The 27157-nt window shown below is 62.1% G+C and overlaps 1 protein-coding gene across 8 annotated transcripts; it reads left to right on the forward strand.

Annotated features, from left to right (window-relative positions):
- The first annotated feature begins 1067 nt into the window (after positions 1-1067).
- LOC121167820 (C-Jun-amino-terminal kinase-interacting protein 3) lies at positions 1068-27153 on the forward strand. 8 transcript variants are annotated; one of them, XM_040997466.1, is made up of 33 exons: positions 1068-1442; positions 6460-6580; positions 8795-8865; positions 9017-9111; positions 11159-11182; positions 12446-12494; positions 15084-15333; positions 15825-15927; positions 16020-16138; positions 18675-18686; positions 19246-19263; positions 19978-20035; positions 20248-20400; positions 20946-21027; positions 21778-21908; positions 22033-22089; positions 22172-22342; positions 22673-22799; positions 22884-22979; positions 23056-23211; positions 23441-23606; positions 23783-23965; positions 24042-24231; positions 24313-24432; positions 24508-24588; positions 24662-24729; positions 24829-24977; positions 25101-25272; positions 25348-25461; positions 25552-25590; positions 25673-25852; positions 25940-26080; positions 26152-27153. In XM_040997466.1, exons 1-33 carry the CDS (start codon positions 1125-1127, stop codon positions 26271-26273), a joined length of 3936 nt encoding a protein of 1311 aa, XP_040853400.1. In that variant the 5' UTR covers positions 1068-1124; the 3' UTR covers positions 26274-27153. The 8 variants fall into 8 exon arrangements, with proteins under 8 accessions (XP_040853400.1, XP_040853398.1, XP_040853402.1 ...); XM_040997464.1 differs by lacking the exon at positions 11159-11182 and having other exon boundaries at positions 12446-12587; XM_040997468.1 differs by lacking the exon at positions 11159-11182.
- Positions 27154-27157: the final 4 nt, after the last annotated feature.

The raw sequence follows: 27157 nt of genomic DNA on the forward strand, positions 1-27157 counted from the left end.
TGAGCACACTGGCTGTGAGCTGGACCCAGGCCCAGCAGCGGAAACACACCCCAGTTTGTGCTCCCAGGCGCGGGTTTCCATGCTCTCGCACCAAAGTGAGACCCCACCCTTTGATTCTACTTTTTTGTTATTTAAGGTTTATTTATTTTTACTACAAAGTCAGATATACAGAGAGGAGGAGAGACAGAGGAACATCTGTCTGATGATTCACTCCTCAAACGTCCACAGCAGCCAGAGCTGCGCCAATCCAGAGCCAGGAGCCGAGAGCTTCTTCTGGGTCTCCCACGTAGGTGCAGGGTCCCAAGGCTTTGGGCTGTCCTTGACTGCTTTCCCAGGCCACAGGCAGGGAGCTGGATGGGGAGCAGGGCTGCCAGGATTACAAGCTCTGCCCATATGGGATCCTGGTGCATTCAATCCGAGGACTTTAGCTGCTAGGCCAAGGTGCCGGACCCTGGTTCTATTTTGCAAGTACCTTTTGAAGCAGCCTGCTGGAAGAGAACAGCAAGATAATGAAAACGCCATTGGGCGGCTTCCACACCGCGGGCTCCAGGACCCCTGAGGCCTGAGAGCACACGGTGGGGCACCGGGCCCTCTCAGAGGGCGCTCCAGTGACACCAAAATCCCTCAGCACCCCCAGCACCTCCAGCACCCTCAGCACCAGCACCCTCAGCACCCCAAGCACCCTCAGCACCCCCAGCACCTCCAGCACCCTCAGCACCCCAGCACCCCCAGCACCCCCAGCACCCCCAGCACCTCCAGCACCCTCAGCACCCTCAGCACCCCAAGCACCCTCAGCACCTCCAGCACCCTTACTGGTGGACCTGCCCGTGTGCTTCCGGCCTGACGTCACGGCCCTGGGTGGGCGGGCCTTCCGGCGGGTGAGTGACGGGCACAGCCTCAGCAGCAGCCTCATCCTCCCTGGGCAGCTGCATCCGCGGGGCCTGCGGATCGGGCGGCGGGGCCTGCGGAACGGGCGGCGGGGCCTGCGGATCGGGCGGCGGGGCCTGCGGATCGGGCGGCGGGGCCTGCGGATCGGGCGGCGGGGCCTGCGGATCCCCGGGCAGCCGGACAGCGGGCCGGGCGCGCCGGCCGGGCAGCGGGCCGCGCTGGCGGCGGTGGCCGCGATGATGGAGATCCCGATGGACGAGGGCGGCGGGGTGGTGGTGTACCAGGACGACTACTGCTCGGGCTCGGTGATGTCGGAGCGTGTGTCGGGCCTGGCCGGCTCCATCTACCGCGAGTTCGAGCGGCTCATCCACTGCTACGACGAGGAGGTGGTCAAGGAGCTGATGCCGCTGGTGGTGAACGTGCTGGAGAACCTGGACTCGGTGCTCAGCGAGAACCAGGAGCACGAGGTGGAGCTGGAGCTGCTGCGCGAGGACAACGAGCAGCTGCTCACGCAGTACGAGCGCGAGAAGGCGCTGCGCAAGCAGGCCGAGGAGGTGCGTGCGCCCGGCGCGGGGGACGGCTGCGGGGCGGGGGCGGCGGGCATCGCGCCCGCGGGGCGCCGTGTGCTCACCGCCTGGCCGCTGCTGGGGGCCCCTCTCTGGTCTTCCCCATGACCTTGGCCCGGTGGGGGCCCAGGACAGGAGCTGGTGGCAAAGGAGTTTGTCTCCGCGCGTTTGGCTGGAGTGTCCGACTCTGAGGACTTTGGATATTTTGGCGTCTGGTTTTTTGTTAAGGACACCGTGTTGTATGCCTAGTTTGGTTTAAACCATGCTTTTATATAGATATATGATATATATATGCGTGTGTATATATATATCCGTTACCTGACACCATTGCCACCTCTGTAGTCTGTCTGTGTTGGGGTGGCATCTGATGGGCTTGCAGCAGTCAGTGTAAGGGCTGTTAAGAGTTCAGAGTGAGCCTGGCTGTGCTGCAGGGGAAGGAACTGGCCGTGCACAGTGGAGGGACTGGAGCAAGGTGACACGCATGTCCCTGGGGGCACCGGGCCAGGACACAAACGGAACCCTGGCACCAACCTGGGCGCCCTCCCTGTCCCGCAGTTGCTGCAGGTCCCAGGGCAGCTCCCAGGAAGTCTGAGGCTGCCACCCCCGCCCAGGTGCTGGGCTCCACCCTCTGCTGCTCCCCTGGACACCTCACTGGGCTTGTCCTGGTCCCTAGGCAGCCAGAATGGTGGAGGAGGGAGGAGAAAGTTGGAAGGGACAGCCTCCCAGCTAAGCACGGCCACCTGGCAGCTTCGAGCTGAGCCCCGCGGGCCCTTGGCCTCTGCTATCCTCTGGTTAGCTGGGACCCCAGTTGCAGCTCACCGACAGCCTGTGGGTGCATGTGGTTTACAACGTCTCGCCCCACCCTTGCGCCAGCTGATTGAAGAAGCTGCATGGAGTTTGGGAGGGGTACAGCGGCAGGCCAGCCAGGAAGAAGTGCTCACAGAGGCGCCTGCGCCAGCCCTGGGTGACGGAGCAAGGCAAGGGCCCCTCCCGCCGACACGGGCCTCCTAGCTCCTTGATGGACCAGCAGTCTTTCCCTCTGATCTCCGGTTTGAGGGCAAAGCTACTGACACCAGGCAGGACTCGTGACCGTGTAGGTGTGTGCTGGGCATGAGAGTGGTGCAGAGCTGCCCAGCCAAGACCCGAGACCCTGCCCAGCCGCCCAGCTGAGAGGGCTTAGTCAGAGCTGGGGAACCTGAGCTGGGAGCAGGTGGCCTCACGCTGGACGTGCATCCCTGCTCCCTGCTCCAGTGAGAGGTTCTGGGCGTGCCAGCTGGCTGGTCCTACAGTGGGGCCCTACAACAGAGGCCCCTGCATACAGCCTCGCCCCCTGTCGGGGCCGCCCTGGCCACTCTGGGAAGCCATCAGAGATGTGGCAGATCAAGTGGCCAGCTGCAGGCTGTGACAACTGTGGGGAGCTGGTGTGGTGATTGGGGCAGGGCCCCGGGGGCTCCGTAGACAGCCCTGCCCAGCTGGCACTGGGCATGGCCACCTTCAGGATGTCACAGCATCTTTTGTCCAGGTTCTGACACGAGCCTGGTGAATGCCTTGAGGGCTTTTTCTCTTGTAGCAGGAGAGGTTGGAAAAGGGCAGTGGCCTGGGCGACAGTGCAGAGCCTGGAGAGGGGCTGGTGGCCGGCGGAAGCGTGTGCCCTGTCCTGGGGACTCACGCTGGGCTTAGGTTCTGTACGAGATGACCGTGACGGGCCAGACATCATCCTAACCTCGGTGGACACTGCTTGTAGCTCAGCGTGCTGCCCAGGCCACACAGCTTCTCTGCGTGTGTGCTGATGACTCGGCATTCAGTGTTGTATCTGAAAAAAGCTTTATCCAAAACACTTTTTTCCTAATGAAACAGGAGTGTCCATTTTCATGGAAAAACATTTAAATACTCTTCAGCTGGAGGAGGAGGGAAAATATATTTTTAAAATTTAAAAAAAATTTTGTTTATTTTTATTGTAAAGTCATATCTACCGAGAGAAGGTCTTCTGCCCACTGGTTCACTCCCCAAGTGGTCAATGGCCAGAGCTGAGCCGATCCAAAGTCAGGAGCCAGGAGCCTCCTCCGGGTCTCCCATGCAAGTGCAGGGTCCCAAGGCTTTGGGCCGTCTTCGACAGGCACACGGTGGCAGTCCAGCCTCGCTGGCCACAGTCCCAGGAACTCCAGCACAGGAGTCCTGGAAGGTGGGAGCCCAGGAGCAGAAGGCGTCTTCACCAGCGTGGACATAGCAGGAGGCAGGAGGTTAGGAAGCCCCCCCGGGACCAAAGCCAGCCACTCTGCCCCTTCCCGTGGGCATAGAGGCCCTGCCTGTGCTCATATGGCAGAACAAAGCATTTTTTCCCATACTGAGGACTTGAAATTGTCACTTTTTTAAAGCTTTATTTATTTTTATTGCAAAGTCAGCTTTTACAGAGAAAAGGAGAAACAAATCTTCCATCCACTGGTTCACTCCCCAAGTGTTGGTAACAGCTAGAGCTGTGCCGATCCGGAGCCAGGAGCCAGGAACTTCCTCTGGGTCTCCCACACAGGGGCAGGGTCCCAAGGCTGTAGGCCATCCTCCACTGCTTTCTCGGGCCACAAGCAGGGGCTGGATGGGAAGTGGAGCTGCCGGGACAGAAACCAGTGCCCATATGGGATCCTGGCGTGTGCAAGACGAGAACGTCAGTCACTAGGCTATTGTGCCAGGCCCAGAAATAGTAATTTTTTTTTTAAGATTTACTTATTTTTATTGAAAAGTCAGATATACAAAAGAGACGGAAAGGAAGATCTTTGGTCCGATGATTCACTCCCCAAGTGGTTGCAACAGCCAGAGTTGAGCCAATCCGAAGCCAGGAGCCAGGAAGGAGCCTCTTCCGGGATTCTGATGCTGGTGCAGGATCCCAAGTTACAGTAGGGAGCTTGATGGGAAGCAGAGCTGCCGGGATTAGAAGCTCCCAAGTCAAGGTCACAACAAGACCACGATGACAACGGGGCAGACAGAGCGAGGAAGCGAGAAGCGGTCCGGAAGAACGCTTCCATTCAGGAATCTGGGTGAGGAGTATTATTTTTCAGCTCTTCCGTATGTTATTTCAAAAAGAAAGTAAAAAAATTTAATGTGACACTTTCTGCCTATGGAATTGTATCATAAAATTGAAAAAGTGACAACTGGACCTGGCACTGTAGCCTAGTAGCTAGTCCTTGGCTTGCACGCCCTGGGATCCCATATGGGCGGAGCTTCTAATCCCGGCAGCCCTGCTTCCCATCCAGCTCCCTGCCTGTGGCCTGGGAAAGCAGTGGAGGATGACCCAAAGCCTTGGGATCCTGCACCCGCGTGGGAATCCCGGAAGAGACTCTGTCCCGCCCACCACGGCCAGCTGCCCCTGCAGTCGGTGCCTGCTGCCCCAGCAGCTGAAGCCTGGTTTCAGGCCCCCAGCCCTCTCTCTCGACCCTCCGTTCTGCAATAATGTCTTTTCTAACTAGCTGCTGCCTCGTGGTGTTGTTTTTTGTTTTGTTGCCTTGCATTCTTTGAACTCGAAAATTCTAAAACTTGACATACACTGTGGCTTCCCACCTGCCTGCCTGTCACACACAAAGCCACGAGGTTATAGCAATTCCACTAGCTTCTCTAGATGATACGATTATGGTTTCTGAAAGTCACTTTTCTGAGGCTGACTTTGTGGCATAGCAAGTAAAGCCCGCACCCACAACACAGCACCCCGTGTGGTCGGCGTCGGAGGCCTGACTCTTCCACTTCCGCTGTTGCACCTGAGGAAGCCGCAGGAGATGGCCGCGTGCCTGGGCCCTGCAGCCAGCAGCCCGGGAGAGGCAGTCCGTAGGGCAGGCAGCAGGCGTCCTGCTGGACCAGGAAGGTGGCCATGAGAAGGCCTGAAGCGCGTTGCAGAGAGGGACGGAGGGCAGGCTTCCAGGCAGTCTGTCGTACATTTGAAAGTGAAATTTTATTTAAAAGTAAAAAAAAGAGATGGAGAGAAGACACCACATGGGTGCCCTCTCTCCTCAGTTCAGCTCTAAATTTAAAGGAAAACCCTCTTTTGCTCCAAATTCTGTTTTACCTGGAATTAGACCCACTCGTGGAGTGAGGGGAGATTCTTTAACAAATGTTTTTGTACTTAATATCCTCCTAGGTTTCCACAGAACCTTATGTTGTTTGTGCATGTCCCTTCATTTTCTTGGGTGAGGTCGTGCAGCAGCAGCCTTCATGACGCCCTGAGCTGCTCCCTGCTGCCTGGCCCTCCCTCCTCCGGCTTCCCCACCCGCAGTCCCCGGCGTGGACGGTCCCTCGTGGTTTTCAGCACTAAGCCCCTGAAAAGTGGCTGCACCAAGGCATCCCTGCGGGAGGGCAGACCCAGCTGTGGCCAGCACAGTGAACCTGCTCCTGATTGCCGGCAGCTTCGGGTTGTCTGCATCCCAGCCTGGCTCCCGCAGCCCCCCGAGCCGGGGGTCCGCCGCTGGGGGCTGCGTTCCTGCCTGCATCCAGAGCCTGCCTCATCTCTCTGCTTTTTGGTGCTCTTCCTGGTCTCCCTGTTGGTGCAGTGGGGCGCCGACAGCCCAGGCTGCTTCAGGAATCCCACTGTGCTATCCGGGTTCAGGTTTTTTTGTTTTTTGCTTGTTTGTTTTAATCCCATCTGACTTGAGCATGCTGTCCAGAAAGATACCATGTGAGGTCATGGAAACACACAAGTCCTTTGCCTTCTCTTAGGGACCAGGAGCCCTGAGTGCATGGCCTTATAAACACATCTTGGGCTGTCCCTGGGTCCCTGGCAAGGCAGGAGGAAGGGATGTGAGTGACTACCGGAGCACTGGGCAGGTGTGGGTCCCCACAGAGTGGGGCGCTGTGCACCTGCCCGGCTGCTCTCCAGGCCAGTGTGCGCTGGGGCGTGTCCACAGAGGATGGCTCGCACTGGAGAAGGGTGGAAAGTGGGGTTGCTCTCCAGGCTCGCCCCTGGCCAGCTCAGGGCCTCAGCAGTGCGCGCTGACCACACCTGTGCTTCTCTGTCTCCTCCGCCCAGAAATTCATCGAGTTCGAGGACGCCTTGGAGCAAGACAAGAAGGAGCTGCGGGCACAGGTGGAGCACTACGAACTCCAGACCCGGCAGCTGGAGCTGAAAGCCAAGAACTATGCGGATCAGAGTAAGGGGCCGCGAGGCAGGAAGTGCCCATAGCCAGGGCTGGCCCAGGCAGAAGCCAGGAGCCTGGAACTCCATCAGGGTCTCCTATCTGTGCGGCAGCAGGCCAGGTGCCTGGGGCGTCTTTCATCATAGGCAGGCACTCAGTGTTGGAACATCTTATGCTCTGACCCTGCTGCGGTCCCCCAGGCCTGCTGTCGTAGAGCAGAGCTGCCTGGTGCCCTGGCGTCTCCCTGCTCAGGGCTGCGGAGCCCTTGGTCTCTGCTGAGCCGATGGCTGCATCCTCAGGGAGCTGGCTCTAGGGTGAAAAACTTGCAAAGCTGCGCCGCTTATGGACGCCGGTTCAAGTCCCGGCTGCTGCACTTCCCATTACTCCTTGCTAATGGTGTGAGAAAGCAGTGGCCCAGGTCACTGGCCCCGCACCCGTGTGGGACACTCCTGGCTTTCATCCAGCCCGGCACCAGCTGGGCTAGCGATTCACAGAGTAAACCAAAGGATGGAAGAGCTTTTGCTCTCTCTGATACTCTGACTCTTAAGTAAATAAATCAATAGTAAAAAATAAAGCAAAAGAAAGACTTTCATTTCCTTCTCCAGCTTTGCACGGAATGGTTTTTCTGTTTATTTAAAATTTACTTATTTTTATTGGAAATGGCAGATTTATAGAGAGAAGGAAAGAGAAGAGAGGAAAAGATGAGCCGTTCGCTGACTCCCTCCCCAAATGGTCAGGTTGCCTGGCACTGAAGCCAGGAGCCAGAAGCCTCTTGCAGTTCTCCCACGTGGGTACAGGGGTCCGAGCCCGTGGGCATCCCAGGCCACAAGCAGGAAGCTGGGTCAGCAGTGGAGCAGCTGGGACTTGAACCTGCGCCCATGCTGGATGTGGTGCTTGAAGGCGAAGGGTTGGCCTCTGAGTCACAGTCTTGCCCCTTCCCTTTGTTTTTTTTAAGAGGCCTTTCAGGGCCACTCCCCAAAGCCAGAAGTTTTGTTTATTCTTATTTTATTATCATTATCTTTACTGTTAAGAGTTAATTCACATGTTTTGCCCAGTTGCCTGTGAGGGCAGGTGCCTTCATTCCTCCGAAAAGTTGGGATCAGGTCAGGGAAGGAGAGCTGGTTTGGCCTAGCCCTACCCAGACCAGGACGCAAAGCGGCCATTGCGGGCTGTGACAGGCTCGCGCGTCTGCCAGGCTTCCGGCAGCTTCCAGGGTCGCGACCCTGCGTCAGTGCTGCGTCAGTGCTGCGTCAGCTGCAGGCGCAGACAGGAACCCACCATGGTGATGGTGCAGCCTACTTTTTCCTCCGGCGAGAGTGTATTTCATAGGTGAGACCTTCTAGTCGGTTTCTTAGAAGGAAGTAGACTCAGATTACAAGCTGAAATTACTTGTTTGGTCAGCCCCGGGAGAGAGGGCTGGAGAGGGGAGACCCAGGACGCCCGAGCCCCCACCCTCACAGCAGGGACAGTGCAGGCTGCCCGGCTGGCCCCCGGGCAGGTCCCCACTGCCTCTGCCTTGGGAGCCCCGCTCTGTGGTGGCTGCCTGCATGTCTGTGGTACTTCTGGCCCTCCAGGTGGGGTCAGGACCCCCCAGAGCCCTGGGAGGTGAGAGCCTGCATGGCCACAGCAGGCACGCTGCCCGGGGCACAGAGCAGATGGATTGCCCACAAAACCAGGGCAAGTGGGTCTCACCCTGGGAACGGGGCCTGAGCCGATGAAGGCTCCTGTTGTCTGTGTCTGTCCCGGGATGCACCTCTCCCCGTGACCCCCTGGGCCCTGCAGTGGCCCCCAGTCTCCCTGGACAGAGCTGAGCAGAGGGGACTGTCCTGAGGCGGCGGGAGCTGTCGTTTGGTGAAGGGGTTGTCAGCCCAGAGGGGAGGGGGTGGTCGTCACTTCTCTCCGATCCCAGCGGAGGTGGGAACAGGTTGCTTGTTTGGTCACATACTTCTCATCGGCCCCTCTTGCATCACTCCCCAACACGCTCACTTTTTCTGTCCTCAGCCCCTGTCCTGGCTCTGCCCGTGCCTTGGGAGCCCCCGCCTAACTGTGGAGGAGGCTGCTGCAGGTGCTTCCTCCGTCCAGGCATTCTCAGGTGCCACAGCTCATGCTGTCTGCTCCGTGATGGCCTCTGGATGGAGTGTCACCCCCCAGCCCCCATCTGCAGCGGCCTCGCAGCCTGTCCACGTGAGGCCTGTGCAGGGGACAGACCTGGTGCTGTGTGTGTTGCAGTTTCCCGGCTGGAGGAGCGGGAGTCGGAGATGAAGAAGGAGTACAATGCCCTGCACCAGCGGCACACGGAGGTGGGTCCCCGCGGCTGCGACAGCCCGGCTCACGGCCACGGGCGCCCGAGACCACAGGCCGCCAGCAGGAGGGCGGGCGCCTTCCCTGACCTGGCTCCGCGGCGTGAGAGGGCAGGGCAAGGCTGGCACTGACGGCCTTCCCTTCTGACAGATGATCCAGACCTATGTGGAGCACATTGAGAGGTCCAAGATGCAGCAGCAGGCCGGGGGGAACAGCCAGACCGAGAGCAGCCTGCCAGGGCGGAGGTAGGCAGCACGGGACGGCCCGCAGCCAGGGCATCTGGGCAGCACAAGCAGAGCCAGCAGCCTGAGACTCCGAGGGGCGTATGGAGCTGGCATGAGTCTGCTGTCCCCGCCTCCCCCAACACATGGGCCCAGGGACAGCGGCGTAGACAGCACTCCTTGTTCATGGATTCCGACTTTGCTGGTTCCTCGGTGTGTGTCTCGTGATCAGAACCAGTACGTGGGTCCATTCGTGGGTCCATTCGTGGGTGTTCCCTGAGCAGAGAGGAGCCCTAGCCCGCATGCAGGCTCCCGGCCATGGGCCTCAGGCCGAGCTCGGAGGAGGCAGCTGGGAGCCCTGGGCAGGGCCCTGCACACAGCCCAGCTCGGAGCCCATCCAGCACTGGTCAGTCACCCGGATCGTTGGCCCTGCTCTTTTGTAAAGTGGATGGGCTGGATCAGGATGAGTTGTCATGGGGTTGAAGATCACACTTTGTCCACATTTTCAGGTTATGCCTTGGACACCTGTGGTATTGGCCAGTGCACCGCGCCAGGTGGCTTTGTTAGAACACACCGACTCAATAGACGGTCCCTGGGCCTGTGTGTCGGGGTAGGGTGATGCCAGCAGCCTGAGCCTGCGCTTGGCCCGAGTCCAGGCGCCAGAGCTGGTTTGACTGGAGGAGCCAAGAGGATTGCTGATGCTCCTCTGTGACCTGGCTGGAGGAGGTTAAGCTGGGCTGCAGAGTGCCAAAGGACGCCACGGGGTTGGCCCAGAGGGGACGAGAGATGACTCCCTAGGTCTGGGAGGCTCTTGTCTCCCTCGGACCCCACAGCCCCGCCGGCTGAGGAGGGGCAGCTGTCAAGCCAAGGTGTAGCAGCCATGCTTGGCTGTTTCCGGATTGTACCCTGCTCCCTGGCCTGTGGGTTCTATCTGCAAGTGGGAAGCTGGGCACTTGCCCAGCCCTAGGTTTCCCTGTCTGTGGGCAGAGCCGTTGGCTCTGGGTTTGGCCAGCGCCACGGGAAGGCATGGCAGTACCCAAGGCATGGGGACTGGCAGGTAGGAGACAGGCTGCAGCCTATATGGGACAGGGTCCCAGACGGGCGGTACGGCCTGTGTCAGCCTACCCTGGGAGCCTGAGAGAGCTGGGTGCAGGATGCCTGTGGGTGCCCCACGCGTCTCCCATAGGCACCACTGGCCCAGCTCCTGTGGACCTAGCCGAGGCTGTGGGTGCTTGACCCCAGCTGCTGCCGTGGGCCGACCGGGTCTCTGGGTAGACCAGGCCCTGCGACCAAGGCAGAGGGCACACACTGTGGGTCCCGTCATGAGGAATCTGCTGCTGACAGGCCCTAGAGTGTCCCTGAATGGCCCAGGCTATGCCAGGGACTGCAGCTCAGAACGGGCTCACGGAAGCTGTGGGAAGCGGCCACCCCTCTGCTCCTGGAAACGCCTGGGCCTCCCTTGCCATGGCGGCTCCCACAGAGGACTGTGTGGGGTTTCCCTCTGCCCTCGGCACCTCACGAGGGCTAAGCCCGGAGCAGCTACCCGCTCTGCACAGCTCATGGCCTTGGTGCCTGATGGAGAGTGCCTGCCCTGCTCAGCTCGCCATCCCAGGGAGACCTTGCGTACGGACTCGGAGCCCGCTGTACGAGCTGGTTCCAGGTCGGAGCTGCTGGCCACTTTGACCACAGGCGGCATTTTCCTGACGCCCTCGTGTGGGTCTTTGACACGAACTCAGTGCAAGGCCGACGCTGCTAGGACACTGGGGCTGTGCTGACAGCAGCCGAGGGCCTGAGCAGCGGCCTGTGTCTGCGTGGCCATGTGTGCCAGTACCTATTTGCCTGTGCGCACGTGTGCCCACCTGCCTGTGCAAGGGCACTCACCTGCCACCCTGCTGCACTGTGTCCATGCCTGTGCCTCGCAGCTTCTGCGTGTGGAGCCTGTCACATGGCGGAGAGTGCGGGGCGGGGGGTACCTGGGAGTCCCTTTGTCTGTGTGAGCTCACACTCTGATGGCTGTCTTTCTGTCTTGTCTGCCCTCCGTGCTGGCCACTGTGTCTGTTGCTGCCCACAGCCCTCGCCAGTCGTGGAGGAAAAGGTAACAGTGGGTGGGGCATCCGTCCACACTGCTGGCCCTCACAGCGGGGGCAGGGCTGCCTAGGGGAGCTCAGGCAGCTGTTTCTGTCTGCAGCTGTGCTGTGTCTGTGCTTGGTTCTCCCACCAGCTCAGGATGTGCTCTGCTGCCAGTGCCAGTCATGCTGAGGTGGTGGCTGGCCTCTCACAGCTGGGGGGTGGGTGGCTCGTGCTGTGGCCACACCCAGCTCTGCACCCAAGCCTGGCGCTTTAGTGTCACCCTGAGGGGGTGACCTGAGTAGATGAGGACTCGTGTCTCACAGCAGCTGTGGGGATGCACGAGAGAACACGACAGCTTGAGTCGGCCATGCTGCCCCCTGCCGCCCCCTGCCCCAGAGGTTCAGGGTCAGGCCCTTGGGATTTCTAAGCAAAAGTTCTAGAAAGAGCACCTGACCTCCTGGTCCTGTCAGCTTCCCTGGACACGGGCCAGGAGAGCACCCAATCCTGTGGGACTGGGTTCTGCAGGCAATTGTCACACCAAAGCCCCGGGTGAAAACAGAGGCTTGAGTCCGGACAGTGTGCAGTCGTGAGGGGGTGGTCACTGCGGTGAGGCCTGGCTTGGGCACAGCAGGCATTCCCCACCATGTGCAGCAGAGGGACCAGGCCTGTTAAGCACCCCGCTCTCATCCCACTGCATGCTGCCTGCTCCTCTGGACAGACCCACCAGTCGGGCCTCAGAACTGTAGGACCCCCAGCAAGAGCGGAGCATCCTCCAGACAGCTGCCAGGCCCCCTGGCCTGGGCTGCAGAGCGGGCAGTTTCCAGCTGACCCCCTTGGAAGGCTCTGACAGGAGGACGTGGGCTGAGTCGCTGCAGCCATGGGTATCTTCCCAGGGACTCGGCCCACGGTGGGTGACCCTGAGCCTGCCTCCAAGGGGCTCCCAGTTTCTTAGCAGAGCTTCCCAAGGTCTCTGTCGGGCATGGCTGCCCCGTGACAACCGGGAGGGTTGCCTGGGGGAGGAAAGCGGGGCCTTTGGGACCAGCCGACCTGATGGGAGCTCTCCCCTGCAGCTTTTCAGAGCTGGAGCCTGAGGGAAGTCACCCAAGATGACAGGAGGAAGGCCAGGGGCAGGGTTGAGGCATGGCCATGTGGACGCTTGGCTGCTAGGCAGTGCTGGGGCAGACCCACAGCCCAGTGCCTGCTTGTGGGCGATGGTCCCCAGACACGGAGCGCTTTGTCGGAGCTGGCATCTGACTGCCACTTTCTTTCCCTGTGTCCCTCCCAACAGGAAGGAGCGCCCCACCTCTCTGAGTGTCTTCCCCCTGGCCGACGGCATGGTACGTGCGCTGAGGGGGGGCAAGTTCGGGCCTGCGGGGGACCACTGGCACCTGAGTGACCTCAGCCAGCTCCAGTCCAGCTCCAGCTACCAGGTTTGGTAGCCATGCCGTGGAGTGAGGGTCTGTTCCCCACCCCTGGCGGCCCCATGCCCATACAGGCCGAGACCCAGTCTTTGTATCACCCTGTGGCTGCCCCTGGAATGGTAGAGACACAGGCTGCACAGCCACCCTGTGGACCCTGGCCCTGCACCTGTTGGTCCCGGCCAGACCCCTCTGTCCCTCAGATAGACCCAGGGTTTGAGCCTCAGACGGGGCTCTGGCCAGTGCCCCATCCCCAAGGCCCGTGCCTCCGCACTTCCATGGACACAGCTCAGCTGGGAGCAAGCCCTGAGCAGCAGCAAGTGTGCCTGGGCTCCCCTGCTCAGTCTGTGAGCGCCCCTTCCCTCAAGGCACGCACAGCCAGCCAGTGCGCCTGCCCAGGCACTCACCCAGGTCCTGGCCCCACACTGCCAGCTCTGGCCGCGTCGCCAGGTAAGTCACCTCTCTCCAGGGGTGAACAGAGACTGTGGAGGCCGCAGAGGGAGGCAAAGCTGGCTGCAGGAGGTGGGGGCCGGGGCCTCCAGGGAGCCTGCCTCCTGCGCTCTGCCGACTGTCCTTTCCTGTCCAGCCTCGGGGAGACTGTGGGAAAGTGACTCCTCTGCCGCATGGGACACCCGCCCCACTCTCTCTGCCCTGGGAGGGAGAAGGCAAGGCCCGCGGCTGGGCACAGCCCTGTGTCTGGTGTGGGGCCTCCACTCGCGGGCTGCTGGGCCTGGGCCGCTCTCCTTGTGGCGTCTGTTCTCTTCCTGCTTTGTCCAAAACAGTCTTTCTCTCCTTGAATCTCAGTGTTTTGTGTGTAAGCTCATAGGTGTGTTTTATTTGATTTTTTTTTTGTAGTTACATTTAAGTTCTTTTTATTTCATTCCCTAGGTTTTAAAGTTTTTCTAATTTCTTAATTTTTTGTTGTTGTTTTGTTTTGTTTTTGTGTTTACGTGCTGTGTTTTCAGTGTTTTAACCAAACAGTTGTGGCTACTCATGGTGAGGGAAGACAGCAGAGGGTCTGTGCTCTCTGCGTTCGGAGGCCCCTGTCCCACGTGATGTTTAGGAGGTTGGCAGGTTGGCCTATAGGTAAGTTGTGGCCAGGGGGAGTGTCCCTGGGTAAGTGGTGGCCCTGTAGGGTGACAGCCAGGGGCCCTGGCCTGGGAGGGCACGGTTGGATGGCAGAACCCACAATGACCACACACAGCCAGTTGGGAGAGGTGGTCCAGGGACCCTGACCCCCTCCCGGCCTGAACGGGGTTTCCTGTTTATCCCCTTGTGAGTGGCAGCAGAGGACCCCGCCTCGGGTGGGCACAGCTTCATGAAGAGCGTGTCTCAGAGCCCATGAAGCTGTCTCTGGAGGTGTGGAGAGAGAAGGTTTCCTTTTCTCAGATTGGCTAGCAGCCATGAGGGGTGCACGGGCAGCCCTTCCAGGATTGGCATGGGCACACTGCTGGCCCCTGGGCCAGTTCCACCTGCCACACCATAAGACGAGAACTTCCATCACTAGGCTATTTTACCAGGCCCAGAAATTGTTGGGGTTTTTTAAGATTTACTTATTTTTATTGGAAAGTCAGATAGACAGAGAAGAGAGACAGAGAGGAAGATCTTTGGTCCGCTGATTCACTCCCCAAGTGGCTGCAATGGCCGGAGCTGAGCCGATCCAAAGCCAGGAGCTGGGAAGGAGCCTCTTCCGGGTTCCCCATGCTGGTGCAGGGTCCCAAGGCTTTGGGTTATCCTCCAATGCTTTCCCAAGCAACAGCAGGGAGCCGGATGGCAGCTGTGCCCAGCGCTGCGTTCCCTGCCCCATGACCAGCAGTGACATCCCCAAATAGTGGGCTTGGGCTTCCAGGAGCCTTGTCTGTCCATCCCCATCCCGGGTCCCAGCATTCACACTGCTGCAGGCACCCCTCTCGCCAGTGAGGGCTGAGGCGAGGGCCAACCGCACTGGCAGCTGCCCACGGCCACGTGGGGACGCTCCCGATGTTAGGACAGTGTGTGGGGCCACCTGTCATGAGCTTACTTCGTCTAGTGCTGAGGAGACAGGGAGTCCCCCACACCGTGGCAGCTGCTGCTTCTCCTGGCAGCAGACCACCGTGAGGGGGATCTACAGTCCCTTTGCGTTAACGCTCAGGTCTCTGGTCTGAAGGAGTCTGGGGTCATGTGCCATGCACCTGTAGGGCCATGCCCCTCTCTAGCTGCCTGCGGGGCCAGCCAGGGCTGAGCAGGTGTCTCCTGGAGGCAGGAGCGGGTGGGACCAGCAATATACGTCTTATCAGCTCCCTCTTCTCCGCCCTCCCCACCCTGCCTAGCTGCACAGGTGCTCCACACAACACCACGCCTGTCATGCTGGGCGGTGCTGGGAGAACCAAGCTGGTTCCCGGAGCCACAGGCAGCAGCCACGGAGCAGGATGAGCTCCTGGAGGAGCAAGGCCATGGGCCCCGCGGCCACCCGGCGGCTTCAGGTGTCAGGGATGTGGTGACACGTTCCCTCCCTGTGTTTGGCCCTAGTGTCCTCCTGATGAGATGTCCGAGTCTGGCCAGTCCTCAGCAGCTGCCACGCCCAGCACCACGGGGACCAAGTCCAACACGCCCACCTCTTCCGTGCCCTCGGCTGCAGTGACGCCCCTCACCGAGAACATGCAGCCCCTGGGGGGAGACTTCGGCGGTGGCAGCAAGAACAGCGCCCGGTCCCGGGAGAAACGCAACAGCCGCAACATGGAGGTCCAGGTCACGCAGGAGATGCGCAATGTCAGCATAGGTATGGTGGCCACTGCCACAGGACTGCCCTGGGCATGCGCACACACGTCAGAGAACGGCCCTCCGCCCGTGGGTGTCCACACTTGCCCCTGTCTGTGTGGTACAGTGGTACCTCCATGCCTCCCTCACACTGCCCCCCATCTGTGTGGCATGAGCTTGGTTGCTAGGACCCTGGTCACACAGAGTGAGGGCCCACCATACGCCCTGCTCTCCCCTCCCCAGGTAGGGCACTGGCACGTAGGTTGGCACACAGTGTGCACAGCCTGGCAGACCACCGTGGCTAGCAGCTGCTGTCTGGAGAAAGGCAAGAGGACACTCGGTCTGGACAGAGATGGCCCTGGGCAGGAGGTGGCGCCTGGCCACTGAGCCCTGTGGCCTCTGCCCAGCTCTTGGTCAGCTGTCCTGCTGATTGCTGTCCAGTGGGGCCTAGCACCGCGTCCCCAGCCCACACCCAGAGCAGCTGTGCAGGCCTGATGGCGGTGTCCTCCCCAGGCATGGGCAGCAGTGACGAGTGGTCCGATGTCCAGGACATCATCGACTCCACTCCCGAGCTGGACATGTGTCCCGAGACCCGCCTGGACCGCCCAGGGAACAGGTACACACTCCGGGTCTGGTGCCGCGTGTGCTCTAAGTCGGCCTCTGGCTGCAATGCCCCTGGCTGCCCTCCTGACCGGTGTGTCCCGACAGCCCCACCCAGGGGATCGTCAACAAAGCTTTCGGCATCAACACTGACTCCCTCTACCACGAGCTGTCGACGGCGGGCTCCGAGGTCATCGGGGACGTGGACGAAGGCGCCGACCTCCTAGGTAACGGCGTGTGAGCCACGCTCAGAGGTGCTGTCTGCCTATTTCCCTCGGGATTCTGTGTCCACTCCGGGAGCTTCTTTACACAGGTTTATTGATTGCAGAGCTTGGCGCTGTCAGCTCCAGAGCCTCTGCTGGGCTGGTGGGGTTGTGTTTCTGCCCCTCTCCCAGCCACCTGCTCTCCAGAGGCCTTGGTGAGCTGGTGGGAGAGGGCAGGGCGGTGTAGGTAGCAGACTGCTCCACGAGGAACCCTCCAGCCCGTGGGTCGCAGTGTCCAGACATGGCAGGTGCCCGTATGTCCATGGCAGGTCAATGCAGGCCCCTTGTTGTTTGCATGGCTCAGCCCTGGGAGAAAAGGCCACAGGTCCCAGGGCTGTGGCCCCATTCCCGCTGCAGCCCCGGCAGTACTGCTGGGAAGACAGCCGTTGCGTGGGTCTCATTTCCCCTCTCCCGGCACTGGAGGGAGAGGCCACAGCCAGGGTAGTGCGGGTGCCCTGGGCCAGTGTGGCGTCCTGGGACTCTGGACATCACGGTGGGTGCGTTGCTGTCCCTGCCTAGGCCAGGCTATTTCCCTGACAGTCTCTGCTGATGGGTGCCATGCTCTTGTGCCACCTTAGCCTGGTCAGCGTGTGCCCACCCAGCTCTGCCAGCCAGCACAGGGAGGGGGCATAAGGACCTTTCCATCTGGCACTCACTTCCCTAGCTCTCAGATCCACCCCTGATGCTTGCATCAGACAATGATGGCCGGTGATCGGGGTGTCCTCCAGGGAGCAGAACCAACATGGGATTCGCACTGCCACCTGCTGGGCAGAGGGAGTTCTCGTCAGCCAAGCCACAGCCAGGCGCACCCAAGAGAGGCAGTGTGTGTGTGCATGTGTGCACGACTGTGTGTTTGTGCATGTGTGTGTATGTGACTGTGTACGACGGTGTGTGACTGCATGTGTGTGTGACTGTGTACGATGGTGTGCGTGTGTGTGTGACTGTGTGTGTGTCTGTGTATGACTGTGTGCGTGTGTGTGTGACTGCATGTGTGTGTGTGTGACTGTGTACGACGGTGTGTGTGTGACTGCATGTGTGTGGCCATGTGTGTGTGTGTGTGTCTGTGTGTGTGTGTGTGTGTGTGTGGCTGTGCGTGACCAAGGCTTGGGGGTGTCTGGGTTGTAGCAGAGGACCCCCCACCCTGGAGATGTTCACTGTGTGCTAGACGGTGAGCACCAGGTGTGTTCCCGGTCAGACCGAAAGGACATGGAATGCCGTGGGCACGTGGCATCTTTAATGGCTCCAGGAACCAGGCGTTCACCCAGGTCTCCCACATGGTGCCAGGGGTCCAAGCACTTAGACCACCTTCTGGAGCAGCCGGGACGCTGGCATTGCAGTCAGTGGCTTTAAGTGCTCTACCATAATGCTGACCCCTGGAAATGTTCTTTTTTTTTCTCCTTCTTCTTAAAGATTTATTTATTTTTTATTGCAGTCAGCTTTTACAAAAAGAATGAGAGACAGAGAGGAAGAACTTTTGCTCACTGATTCACTCCGCAGATGGCCACAGCGGTCGGAGCTGAGCCGACCCAAGGCCAGGAGCTCTTCCAGGTCGCCCACGCGGGTGCAGGGCCCAAGGCTTTGGGCCGTCCTCTGCTGCTTCCCCAGGCCACAGGCAGGGAGCTGGGAAATGGCACCTCTGGGATTAGACCCGGTGCTCATATGGGATCCTGGCGCATGCAAGGCGAGGACTTTTGCTATTAGGCTCAACTGGACCCCCTTGAAAATTTTTTTCTATGCATTATAAAAATGTGTATTATAAGTACAAAAGGCGCTAGTATTCAGAAAAATCATCCTTCAAGTGGCCAGTCACTTGCCGCATGTGCACAGCCTGTTCTCTCCATTGCTCGGGCAGCGTGCGACCTGCCTCGTGGCCCACGGATGACTGGGGAGGTGTGCAGACAAATCCAGGAAGCACGGGTTGGGCGCTTGTGCCATGGCGGGACCCTTGCAGCCCAACTTCTTGACCGACCCCCCTCCAAACAGCCCCCTAACTTTCTATGTGCTGTGAGTTGCTCGGCTTCCGCTCTAACTCTGCGATTTGCCGTTAGGAATCTTACTGTCGCAGGAGCCACTGGCACTGCCTGCCCATTCTCCCATGGTTTCTAGAACATTCCTGAGGACTCTTCTACTCACTGTGGTCCGCATGCTGCTCTCCCGAAGGCAGCCGTGCCCGTGAGACCAGGGCTGTGAGGGTTGGCACAACCAGGTCTCCATCCCCTACTGAGAGCCAGCCGTGTTCCCGACCCCCACTTCCTGCTGCTGTGCGCCCTGCGAGACAGTGGGCGCTCACGTCCCTGCCCGCCATGGGGCAGACCCCGGGGCTGGCTTCCCAGGTCTGCTGCCCCGACCTCCTTGCCATCCCTGCTCCCGGTGAGCCCTGCTCCCGGCTCGCCTCTGCCGCAGCCCGCTCTTCAATGAAGCTGTCTTTGTTTCTGCTGGTTCCAGTCACCAACTGACTCTGTCCTTCCTTTCCCTGTCCGCCTCACTGGACTCGGCCCAGGGGAGTTCTCAGGTGCGTATGTCTCCGTGTCCCTGCCCCAGTCTGTGTGCAGGTGGACAGCAGCCCTGGGAACCCCTTGCTCCGCTCACTGGCCAGCTTCCGCTCTACCAGACCTGGCTATCCCTGGGGTCCTACCCCTCAGCTCAGCCTGACAGCCCCTCACCCCATTTGGGGCCATTTCTGAAGGTTCTTCGGACCCACTGGGCACATAGGAAGCTGAGTGGATGGGGCTGAGTTCACAGCCTCTCTCTTGGCCTGCCAGGAGACCCACCCGTCCAGGGCCCTGCTGCACCCCTGCCCCACCCTGCCCCAGCTGTGTGTGCCCCAAGAGACGCCCCTTCTTGCTTCTTAGCATAGGCCCTTGGGCCCCTCCCAGCCCAGTGCCTCTGGCTGCCAGAGGGGTCACTGCCTCTCTCCCCACCCATTTGCCCTGCTGCCCCTGCTGTCGCCTCCCAGCCAGCAGCCGCCTTGAAGCCCCGTGCCCTGCGCTCCACCCCGCCGTAATGCGCTTCTTTTCTCTCCCTCTCTGCCCGCCCCGTTGCCCATCTCCCGTGGGACTGTGACGCTATAGTGCGCGATGATTTTTTTGGTAAGGCCGCAGCCCATCTCCGTGTTTTCCCTCACTCTGGCATCCCTGCAACCTGACATCTTTCGCACTTCACGAGCCGCTTGCTCCATTCTGCATGGTGGGGCGGCGGTGGGGTCAGCAGGGTGCAGGCTCCAAGCTCCCTCTGAGATGACCAACCCTGACACGGAGGGTCAGCCGGGGTCCCCACCAAGTGCTGACACGTGTCAGGGTCCTGTGCACCACCATCAGGGAGGTCAGAGGGAGGCAACACAACCCTAAGCTGTCCTGCTTTTGGGGCATCCCAAAGGACGAGGCTCATGCTTTGGGGGCCTTGGAAAGGTGTACCCACAGAAGCAGCAGGAACCAGCCTCGTGCCCCACAGCCACAGCCAGGCCCCGCCTCGGGACGCCCCTTCACCTTGGTCTGCGGGTGGCCCCGGAGGTGAAGGGCCCTGAAACCTCTGCTGGATGTGTGACAGTGGGCAGGACAGAGCAGCCACCTGGAGCCCAGCCCTGTGGTCCACGATGCAACCCCACCTGGGTGCACGGATGTGGGCTGTGCTGCTGGCCAGGGAGCCACAACCAGAGCCTCTGGCCACAGTGGCAGCCCTGGCTCTGCCTCTCTCCATTCTGTCCAGCCTGGCCTCCACCTCAGGCTGCAGTCCCAGAGCCCACACCGCACTCCCAGGGTCTGCCTTGTGGGGCAGCACTGAAACTCTTGCACCTTTTCTTTCAGGAATGGGCAAAGAAGTGGGGAATCTGCTGCTGGAAAACTCCCAACTTCTGGAAACCAAGTAAGCATGCCCTGCTCCATCCCGAGCACACGTGGTTGAGGCTGCCCGGCTGGGAGGGGAGGCAGCTCGGACTGAGTACTAGGAGTACTCAATGTCTGTGGGCAGCCCTGCCTGCAGCTTCTCCAAGGGCCCTCAGTCTGGCAGCAAAGTGGGCAGATGCCCCATGCCCACCTCACCTGGCTCACAGAACACCTTTCTCTTCCTTTTCCAAGAAACGCCCTAAACGTAGTGAAGAATGACCTCATTGCCAAGGTTGACCAGCTGTCTGGGGAGCAGGAGGTGCTGAGGGGGGAGCTGGAGGCTGCAAAACAGGCCAAAGCTAAGCTGGAGAGCCGCATCAAGGAGCTGGAGGAGGAGCTGAAGAGGTGAGCCTGGGCCGGCCCTGGCCTCGCCCTGCCTGGCTCCCAAGGGCACGCTCCTTCCCCAGCACTGTACCTGCTGCTCGGTTCAGCTGTGGGCCCTCCTGTGTGCCCAGCGGGCCACTGGCCCACAGGAGCCTGCCACGTGTGTGTGTGGGGGGGAGTCTGCTCTGTGCCCCAGCCCCACCTCTACATCACCCCACTGTGGGGCTGCCTGCCACATCTGGGGGGTCCTGCCGCCCATGCCACCCTTCCACACACCCCTGCTCACTGCTCCCACCCCTTTCCTTTGCTTTGCTCCGCCCGCTCTGGTTCCAGCACCCCCTGTCAGCCTTGAAACCCCCCATTCCTAGAGCAGTGGGATGGAAGCCTGTGCATTGGGACAGCGGGGAGGCTGGTGTGCAGTCATGTGTCCCCAGGAAAGTGGCTGCCACGGGTCGTGGTGCGGGGGGCAGAGGCCTGGAGGCAACGTCTTGCCTGCAGCCTGCACAGCTTGGGGGTTGCCAGGAGCCTGGAGGCGCTCACCGCTGCCTGCTCCCTTCATCACACAGAGTGAAGTCAGAGGCCATCACTGCCCGCCGCGAGCCCAAAGAGGAGGTGGAGGATGTGGGGAGCTACCTCTGTGCAGAGCTGGTACCGCCACCTTCCCCTGCCGCTACAGGGCGGGGACGGCAGAGAGGGGGCGCTCCTTTACCAGGGGTAGAAGGCTGGGATGTTCCACCATTGCTTCTCCAAAGGCCCCCGATCTGCCAACAGAGAGGGCACAGAGCACAGAGCCGGGGGAGTGTCTGGGACCCAGGGCCTTGCTGATCCTCACCGCTCCCCCTAACCTCCTGGAGCCAGGGGCATGTCAGCACTCTGGCTGCCCAGTCCTGGTGGGTGGCTGTGTCAGCAGGCTCCAGGATCCTGCGCTCTGCAACCCCCGTGACCCTGAGGAGCTGGGCTGGTCCTGGGAAGCCCCTCCCCATGGGGACCCTCCGGAGCACCCAACAACAGCCACCCCCTTGAGGCAGGCTCACCCCAGGACTCGGCTTCTGCCTGGGCTCCAAGGGGGTCGGGAGGCGGGATGGTGAGTGCTGGGCCACAGCGCCCACCCCATGCAGCCAGGGGAAGGCAAGGGGGAACTATGGCGGCCTGAAGCCTCCCACACTGACAGCCCCGAGGGCGTGTGGTGCTGCTGGAGACTTCCCTATCCTGGGAGGGCGCCCTTCCGGCGGCACCCCCCAGCACCTCTCTGGTTTCACCCTGGCCTTGCCTGCAGTGTCCGGGGGTACCTGCCCCATCGCAGGCAAGAGACCGCAGGTGCTAGTGGGTGCCCAGGGAAGCTACTGCAACCCGCTGGCCTATCTGTCATGGCTGACGTGTAGCACCTGTTCCCGTAAGGACAAAATCCCCATGGCCCAGCGGCGCCGATTCACACGGGTAGAGATGGCCCGCGTGCTCATGGAGCGGAACCAGTACAAGGAGCGGCTGATGGAGCTTCAGGAGGCTGTGAGGTGGACCGAGATGATCAGGTGGGCTTGCACACGGCTCTGCCCACGCAGGGTTGTGCTGCCTGTCTGCACGGGGGAGGGCGTGGGGTCCTCACCTCGGGGAGCCTTCGGGGCCCCAGTGAGCCTCCACGTGCCCTCCCCACAGGGCATCCCGGGAGCACCCATCCGTGCAGGAGAAGAAGAAGTCCACCATCTGGCAGTTGTGAGTTAGGGGCAAGGAAGGGGGCGTCGGGGTCCCCTGGCCGAGGAGCGGCCCACGCTCACCTCCTGCGCCTCTGCCACAGCTTCAGCCGCCTCTTCAGCTCCTCGTCCAGCCCCCCGCCTGCCAAGAGGGCCTACCCCTCGGTGAACATTCACTACAAGTCTCCCACCACGGCCGGCTTCAGCCAGCGCCGCAGCCACGCCATGTGCCCCATCTCTGCTGGCAGCCGGCCCCTGGAGTTCTTCCCTGATGAGTGAGTGGCCCTCTGATGTGTCCTGGGCCCCGCCTCACCGCTCCTGGCCACGGCTGCTGGCCAGGGCATCAGGCCACAGCGGCCACCAGGCTGAGTGCTGTCCTGGGTAGAGGCTGCCCCCATACCCACACCCAGGCTGCTCTCAGACCTAAGGTGCCATGCGAGTCACGGGACCCATCCCACTCCCCTCCTGTGCTCACCCCAAAGAGCCTCACCGCTCCCCACACCGGGTCCTGCCAGTGAAGCCTGAAGACCAGGGAGGTGGCGGGCAGGACGGGCTCGGGCCTCCCTGGCCCCCCGGACACACACTCGGGCTGTCTCTTCTGCCAGTGACTGCACGTCGTCGGCGCGGCGGGAGCAGAAGCGGGAGCAGTACCGCCAAGTGCGTGAGCACGTGCGCAACGACGACGGGCGGCTGCAGGCCTGCGGCTGGAGTCTGCCCGCCAAGTACAAGCAGGTGTGGCCGGGGGGCTCCCGCGGGGTGGGCGGAGAGCAGGGCGGCTGGGCAGGGGAGGAGCCACGCCGCCTGCCCTCCTTGCAGCTGAGCCCCAGCGGCGGCCAGGAGGACACGCGGATGAGGAACGTGCCCGTGCCGGTGTACTGCCGGCCCCTGGTGGAGAAGGACCCCACCATGAAGGTGAGGCCAGAGGGCGGGCCAGGCGGGAGAGCTGGGTCTGCAGGCCGGCGTGGCACCCAGCGCCTCGTCCTTGCAGCTGTGGTGTGCCGCGGGTGTCAACCTGACCGGGTGGAAGCCCAGCGAGGACGGCCCTGGAAATGGTGCACAGCCCACGCCAGGCCGCGACCCCTTGACCTGCGACCGGGAGACAGACAGCGAGTCCAGGAGCAACCACACCTCTCCCGAGAAAAAGGTCAGCTCAGCGTGCAGCTGGGGGTGGTCTCGGGGAGCAGGCTGCTGCCCTCCGCTGCCCTGAGCTGTGGGGGCTCCCAGATGCCCAAGGGTGTGCAGGGCACAGTCTCCCCTTGGGCAGTAAGGCCATCCCGGGCACAAGGGACATTAGAGCCCAGAATCTGGGTTCTGCTGCTCGGGGTGCAGGTGCCAGCCCTGCCAGCCCTGCCAGCCCGCGCCCTGCCCCCCAGGCGAAGGAGCTCCCAGAAGCGGACACCATGTCCAGCAGGGTGTGGGTCCTCACCAGCACCTTGACCACCAGCAAGGTGGTCATCATCGACGCCAACCAGCCGGGCACGGTTGTGGACCAGTTCACCGTGTGCAATGCACATGTGCTGTGCATCTCCAGCATCCCCGGTGAGCCCAAGGGGGCGCAGAGAGGCAAGCTCGGGTGTAACGGGGGCCTTCTGGCTTGTCCTACGACCCGAAGGGCTGTGGGCAGCTCTGGGAGGGGGCGGGAGGCTGTGCCCTGGGCAGCAGGTGTGGCCTTGCATGCACTGGGTTCCTGAGCGTTAACGGGCCCGTGCCCCCAGCTGCCAGCGACAGCGACTACCCGCCAGGGGAGATGTTCCTGGACAGTGATGTGAACCCAGAGGACTCGAGCACCGACGGCGTTTTGGCCGGCATCACCCTGGTGGGCTGTGCCACGCGCTGCAACGTGCCACACAGCAGCTGCTCCTCCCGCGGGGACACCCCTGTGCTGGACAAGGGCCAGGGTGAGTGCTGGGCTTGGTGTTACCCCGCACAGCACCCCTGTCTTTGCCCAGCCCAGGCTCACCCCTCCTCCCACAGGGGAAGTGGCTGCCATTGCCAATGGGAAGGCCAACCCTTCGCAGTCCACGGAGGAGGCCACAGAAGCCACGGAAGTGCCAGAGCCCGGGCCTAGCGAGCCAGAGGCAGCCGCAGTGCGGCCCGGGACCCTCACCGAGCACGTCTTCACCGACCCAGCCCCCACCCCGCCCACCAGCACCCAACCTGGCAGGTGGGCTCCCGGGACAGCAGAGGTGGGAAGGCTGGCAGAGGTGGACAGGGTCATGGGCTCACAGGGCAGGCCTTCCCACAGTGAGAACGGGTCAGAACCAGACAGCAGTGTTGCTCAGCACGAGCCCGAACCCAGCGGGGACCCCACAGGGGCCGGCAGCAGCGCCGCCCCCACCATGTGGCTTGGAGCCCAGAACGGCTGGTAGGTAGGGTAGAAAGGGTGGGGTGGGGGCAGGGAGGCCCCAAGTCCCTGCTCCACAGCCGCCCGCTCCCACAGGCTCTACGTGCATTCGGCCGTGGCCAACTGGAAGAAGTGTCTGCACTCCATCAAGCTGAAGGACTCCGTGCTCAGCCTGGTGTAGGTGGCCCCGAGGCGGGGGCTGGGGGACACCTGGGGCCCCCACACAGCCTGAGCCCCCTTCCTGTTGCAGGCACGTCAAGGGCCGGGTGCTGGTAGCCCTGGCCGACGGGACCTTGGCCATCTTCCACCGAGGCGAAGGTAACCCAGACGCGGGGGCGGGGGGCACCCCGGGGGCCGCTCCAGCGCTGCCCGCGGACAGAGTTGTGCCCACTGAGCCTGAGCCTCTCTTCTCCCCAGATGGCCAGTGGGACCTGAGCAACTACCACCTGATGGACCTGGGCCACCCGCACCACTCGATCCGCTGCATGGCCGTGGTGGACGACCGCGTGTGGTGTGGCTACAAGAACAAAGTGCACGTCATCCAGCCCAAGACGATGCAGGTGGAGGTGAGGCCCGCGTGCCCCACGCCGGCTGCCAAGCAGGCCCCCGTCCTGCCCAGAGCTGCGCACAGCCCTGCCCAGGACCCTGCCCCCGTTCCCCACGTGGAGAACAGTGTCCCTGACCCACAGAAGTCATTTGACGCCCACCCGCGGCGGGAGAGCCAGGTGCGGCAGCTGGCATGGATCGGCGACGGCGTGTGGGTATCTATCCGACTGGACTCGACGCTGCGGCTGTACCACGCCCACACCCACCAGCACCTGCAGGACGTGGACATCGAGCCCTACGTCAGCAAGATGCTGGGTGAGGGCCTGTGCGGGGGCGGGGGTGCAGGAGCGCCCAGGCCAGGGACACTGACCCTCTCCCGGCCTGCCCCAGGCACTGGCAAGCTGGGCTTCTCCTTCGTGCGTATCACGGCCCTGCTCATCGCGGGCAACCGCCTCTGGGTGGGCACCGGCAATGGCGTGGTCATCTCCATCCCCCTGACTGAGAGTGAGTGAACCCTGCCACGGCACTCCCCAGGGTGAGGGCTCCTGGCTGCCCCCCTGCCTGCTCTAATGCCATCTCCTCCCTCCCGCCCAGCCGTGGTCCTGCACCGAGGCCAGCTCCTGGGGCTCCGAGGTAAGTCCGGCGTCTGCCCCAGGCCGGTGTGGCTGACCCTCCTCCGCCCAGCTCTGGGCCTCAGCCCCTCTCTCTGACTCAGCCAACAAGACCTCGCCCACATCCGGGGAGGGGGCCCGGCCTGGAGGGGTCATCCATGTGTACGGTGACGGCGGCAGCGACAAGTCCACTAGCAGCTTCATCCCCTACTGCTCCATGGCCCAGGCCCAGCTCTGCTTCCACGGCCACCGCGACGCCGTCAAGTTCTTTGTCTCCGTGCCAGGTGAGGGCCAGTCAGACGTGCACGCAGGCGGGCACCCTCACCCCGTCCCGGGAGCTGCTGACGCACAGCTCCCGTGTCCCGTGGCAGGGAATGTGCTGGCCACCCTCAACGGCAGCGTGCTGGACAGCCCGTCCGAGAGCCCGGGCCCTGCGGCCGACGCCGAGGGACAGAGGCTGAAGAACGTCCTGGTGCTGAGCGGCGGCGAGGGCTACATCGACTTCCGCATCGGTGAGTGGGCACGGCCCGGGGTGGCCTGGGTGCCGGACCCCTCGCAGCCCACAGCCATGCCATCCCCCCAGGCGACGGAGAGGACGACGAGGCAGAGGAGGGAGCCGGGGACGTGGGCCAGGTGAAGCCCATGCTGTCCAAGGCGGAGCGCAGCCACATCATCGTGTGGCAAGTGTCCTACACCCCCGAGTGAGGCCGCTGCCCCCGACCTGTACATAGGACCCCCGCCTGCCCGCCCACCCTCTCAACCCGCAGCTTTGTCCTGAGCTCCGGGCCCTTGCTGAGGGAAGGGGTGACGGGTCAATGAGGAAGAAGGGCCTGTCCCCAACACGTCCTGGGCAGTGCCCAGAGCTTCAAGTCCCAAGGGTACCAAGGGCCTGACCCCCATCCCGGGCTCTTCCTGGCACCCCACATCAGGGAGCAGGGCCCCCAGGCCCATCTGCCTTTGCATGCTGCCCATGGGGGCGTGGGCCCCCACCTCCCAGGCCTGGCTGTGAGGACACAGGCCTGCACCGCCTTCACCTAGCGAGGGGCCCAGGCTGCCCAGTGCCTAGAACGCACCGGCCTTCTCTGGGCTTTGCCCAGCGTCCCCCAGCCCCCTCACCCACTGGTGTCATTCCCCCTGCCCGCCCCCAGGGCCATCTGCAGATAGCTTGGCCTTGGAGGCGGGGCCCTTGGGCCAGTCCTCAGGTGATGGAGGGTGTGCTCCCAGACTGCTAAGTGCCTAGGGCTGCCGCTGCAGGAGAGGGGGTGCGGCTGCCTGGGCCCTGTCAGGACTCCTGCTCAGAAGGACACCTTGCTGCCCACGCCCTCCCTCCAGAGAAGCACAGAGCTCGGGGAGCTGCCCCGCCTGGACGCAGCCACACACACACACACACACGCCCAGGCTTCTCCCGCCACCCTGCCGCCTCTCCACTGTGACATCTGTCCAGTCCCTCGTCTGTGGACTTGGGGTTGGGGGGCGGCATGCAGCTCGGGGAAGGGGCCACAGACGACCCTCCCGAGGCTTGGCCCTGCAAGTGACCCCTGTATCTGCTCTGTATGTAATAAACAACGCGCTCCCGCTCGAGTCGGCGT

Source organism: Ochotona curzoniae, unplaced genomic scaffold, assembly GCF_017591425.1.
Source record: "Ochotona curzoniae isolate NIBS_2020 unplaced genomic scaffold, NIBS_Ocur_1.0 patch433, whole genome shotgun sequence".
In the NCBI taxonomy this organism is placed as follows: Eukaryota; Metazoa; Chordata; class Mammalia; order Lagomorpha; family Ochotonidae; genus Ochotona; species Ochotona curzoniae.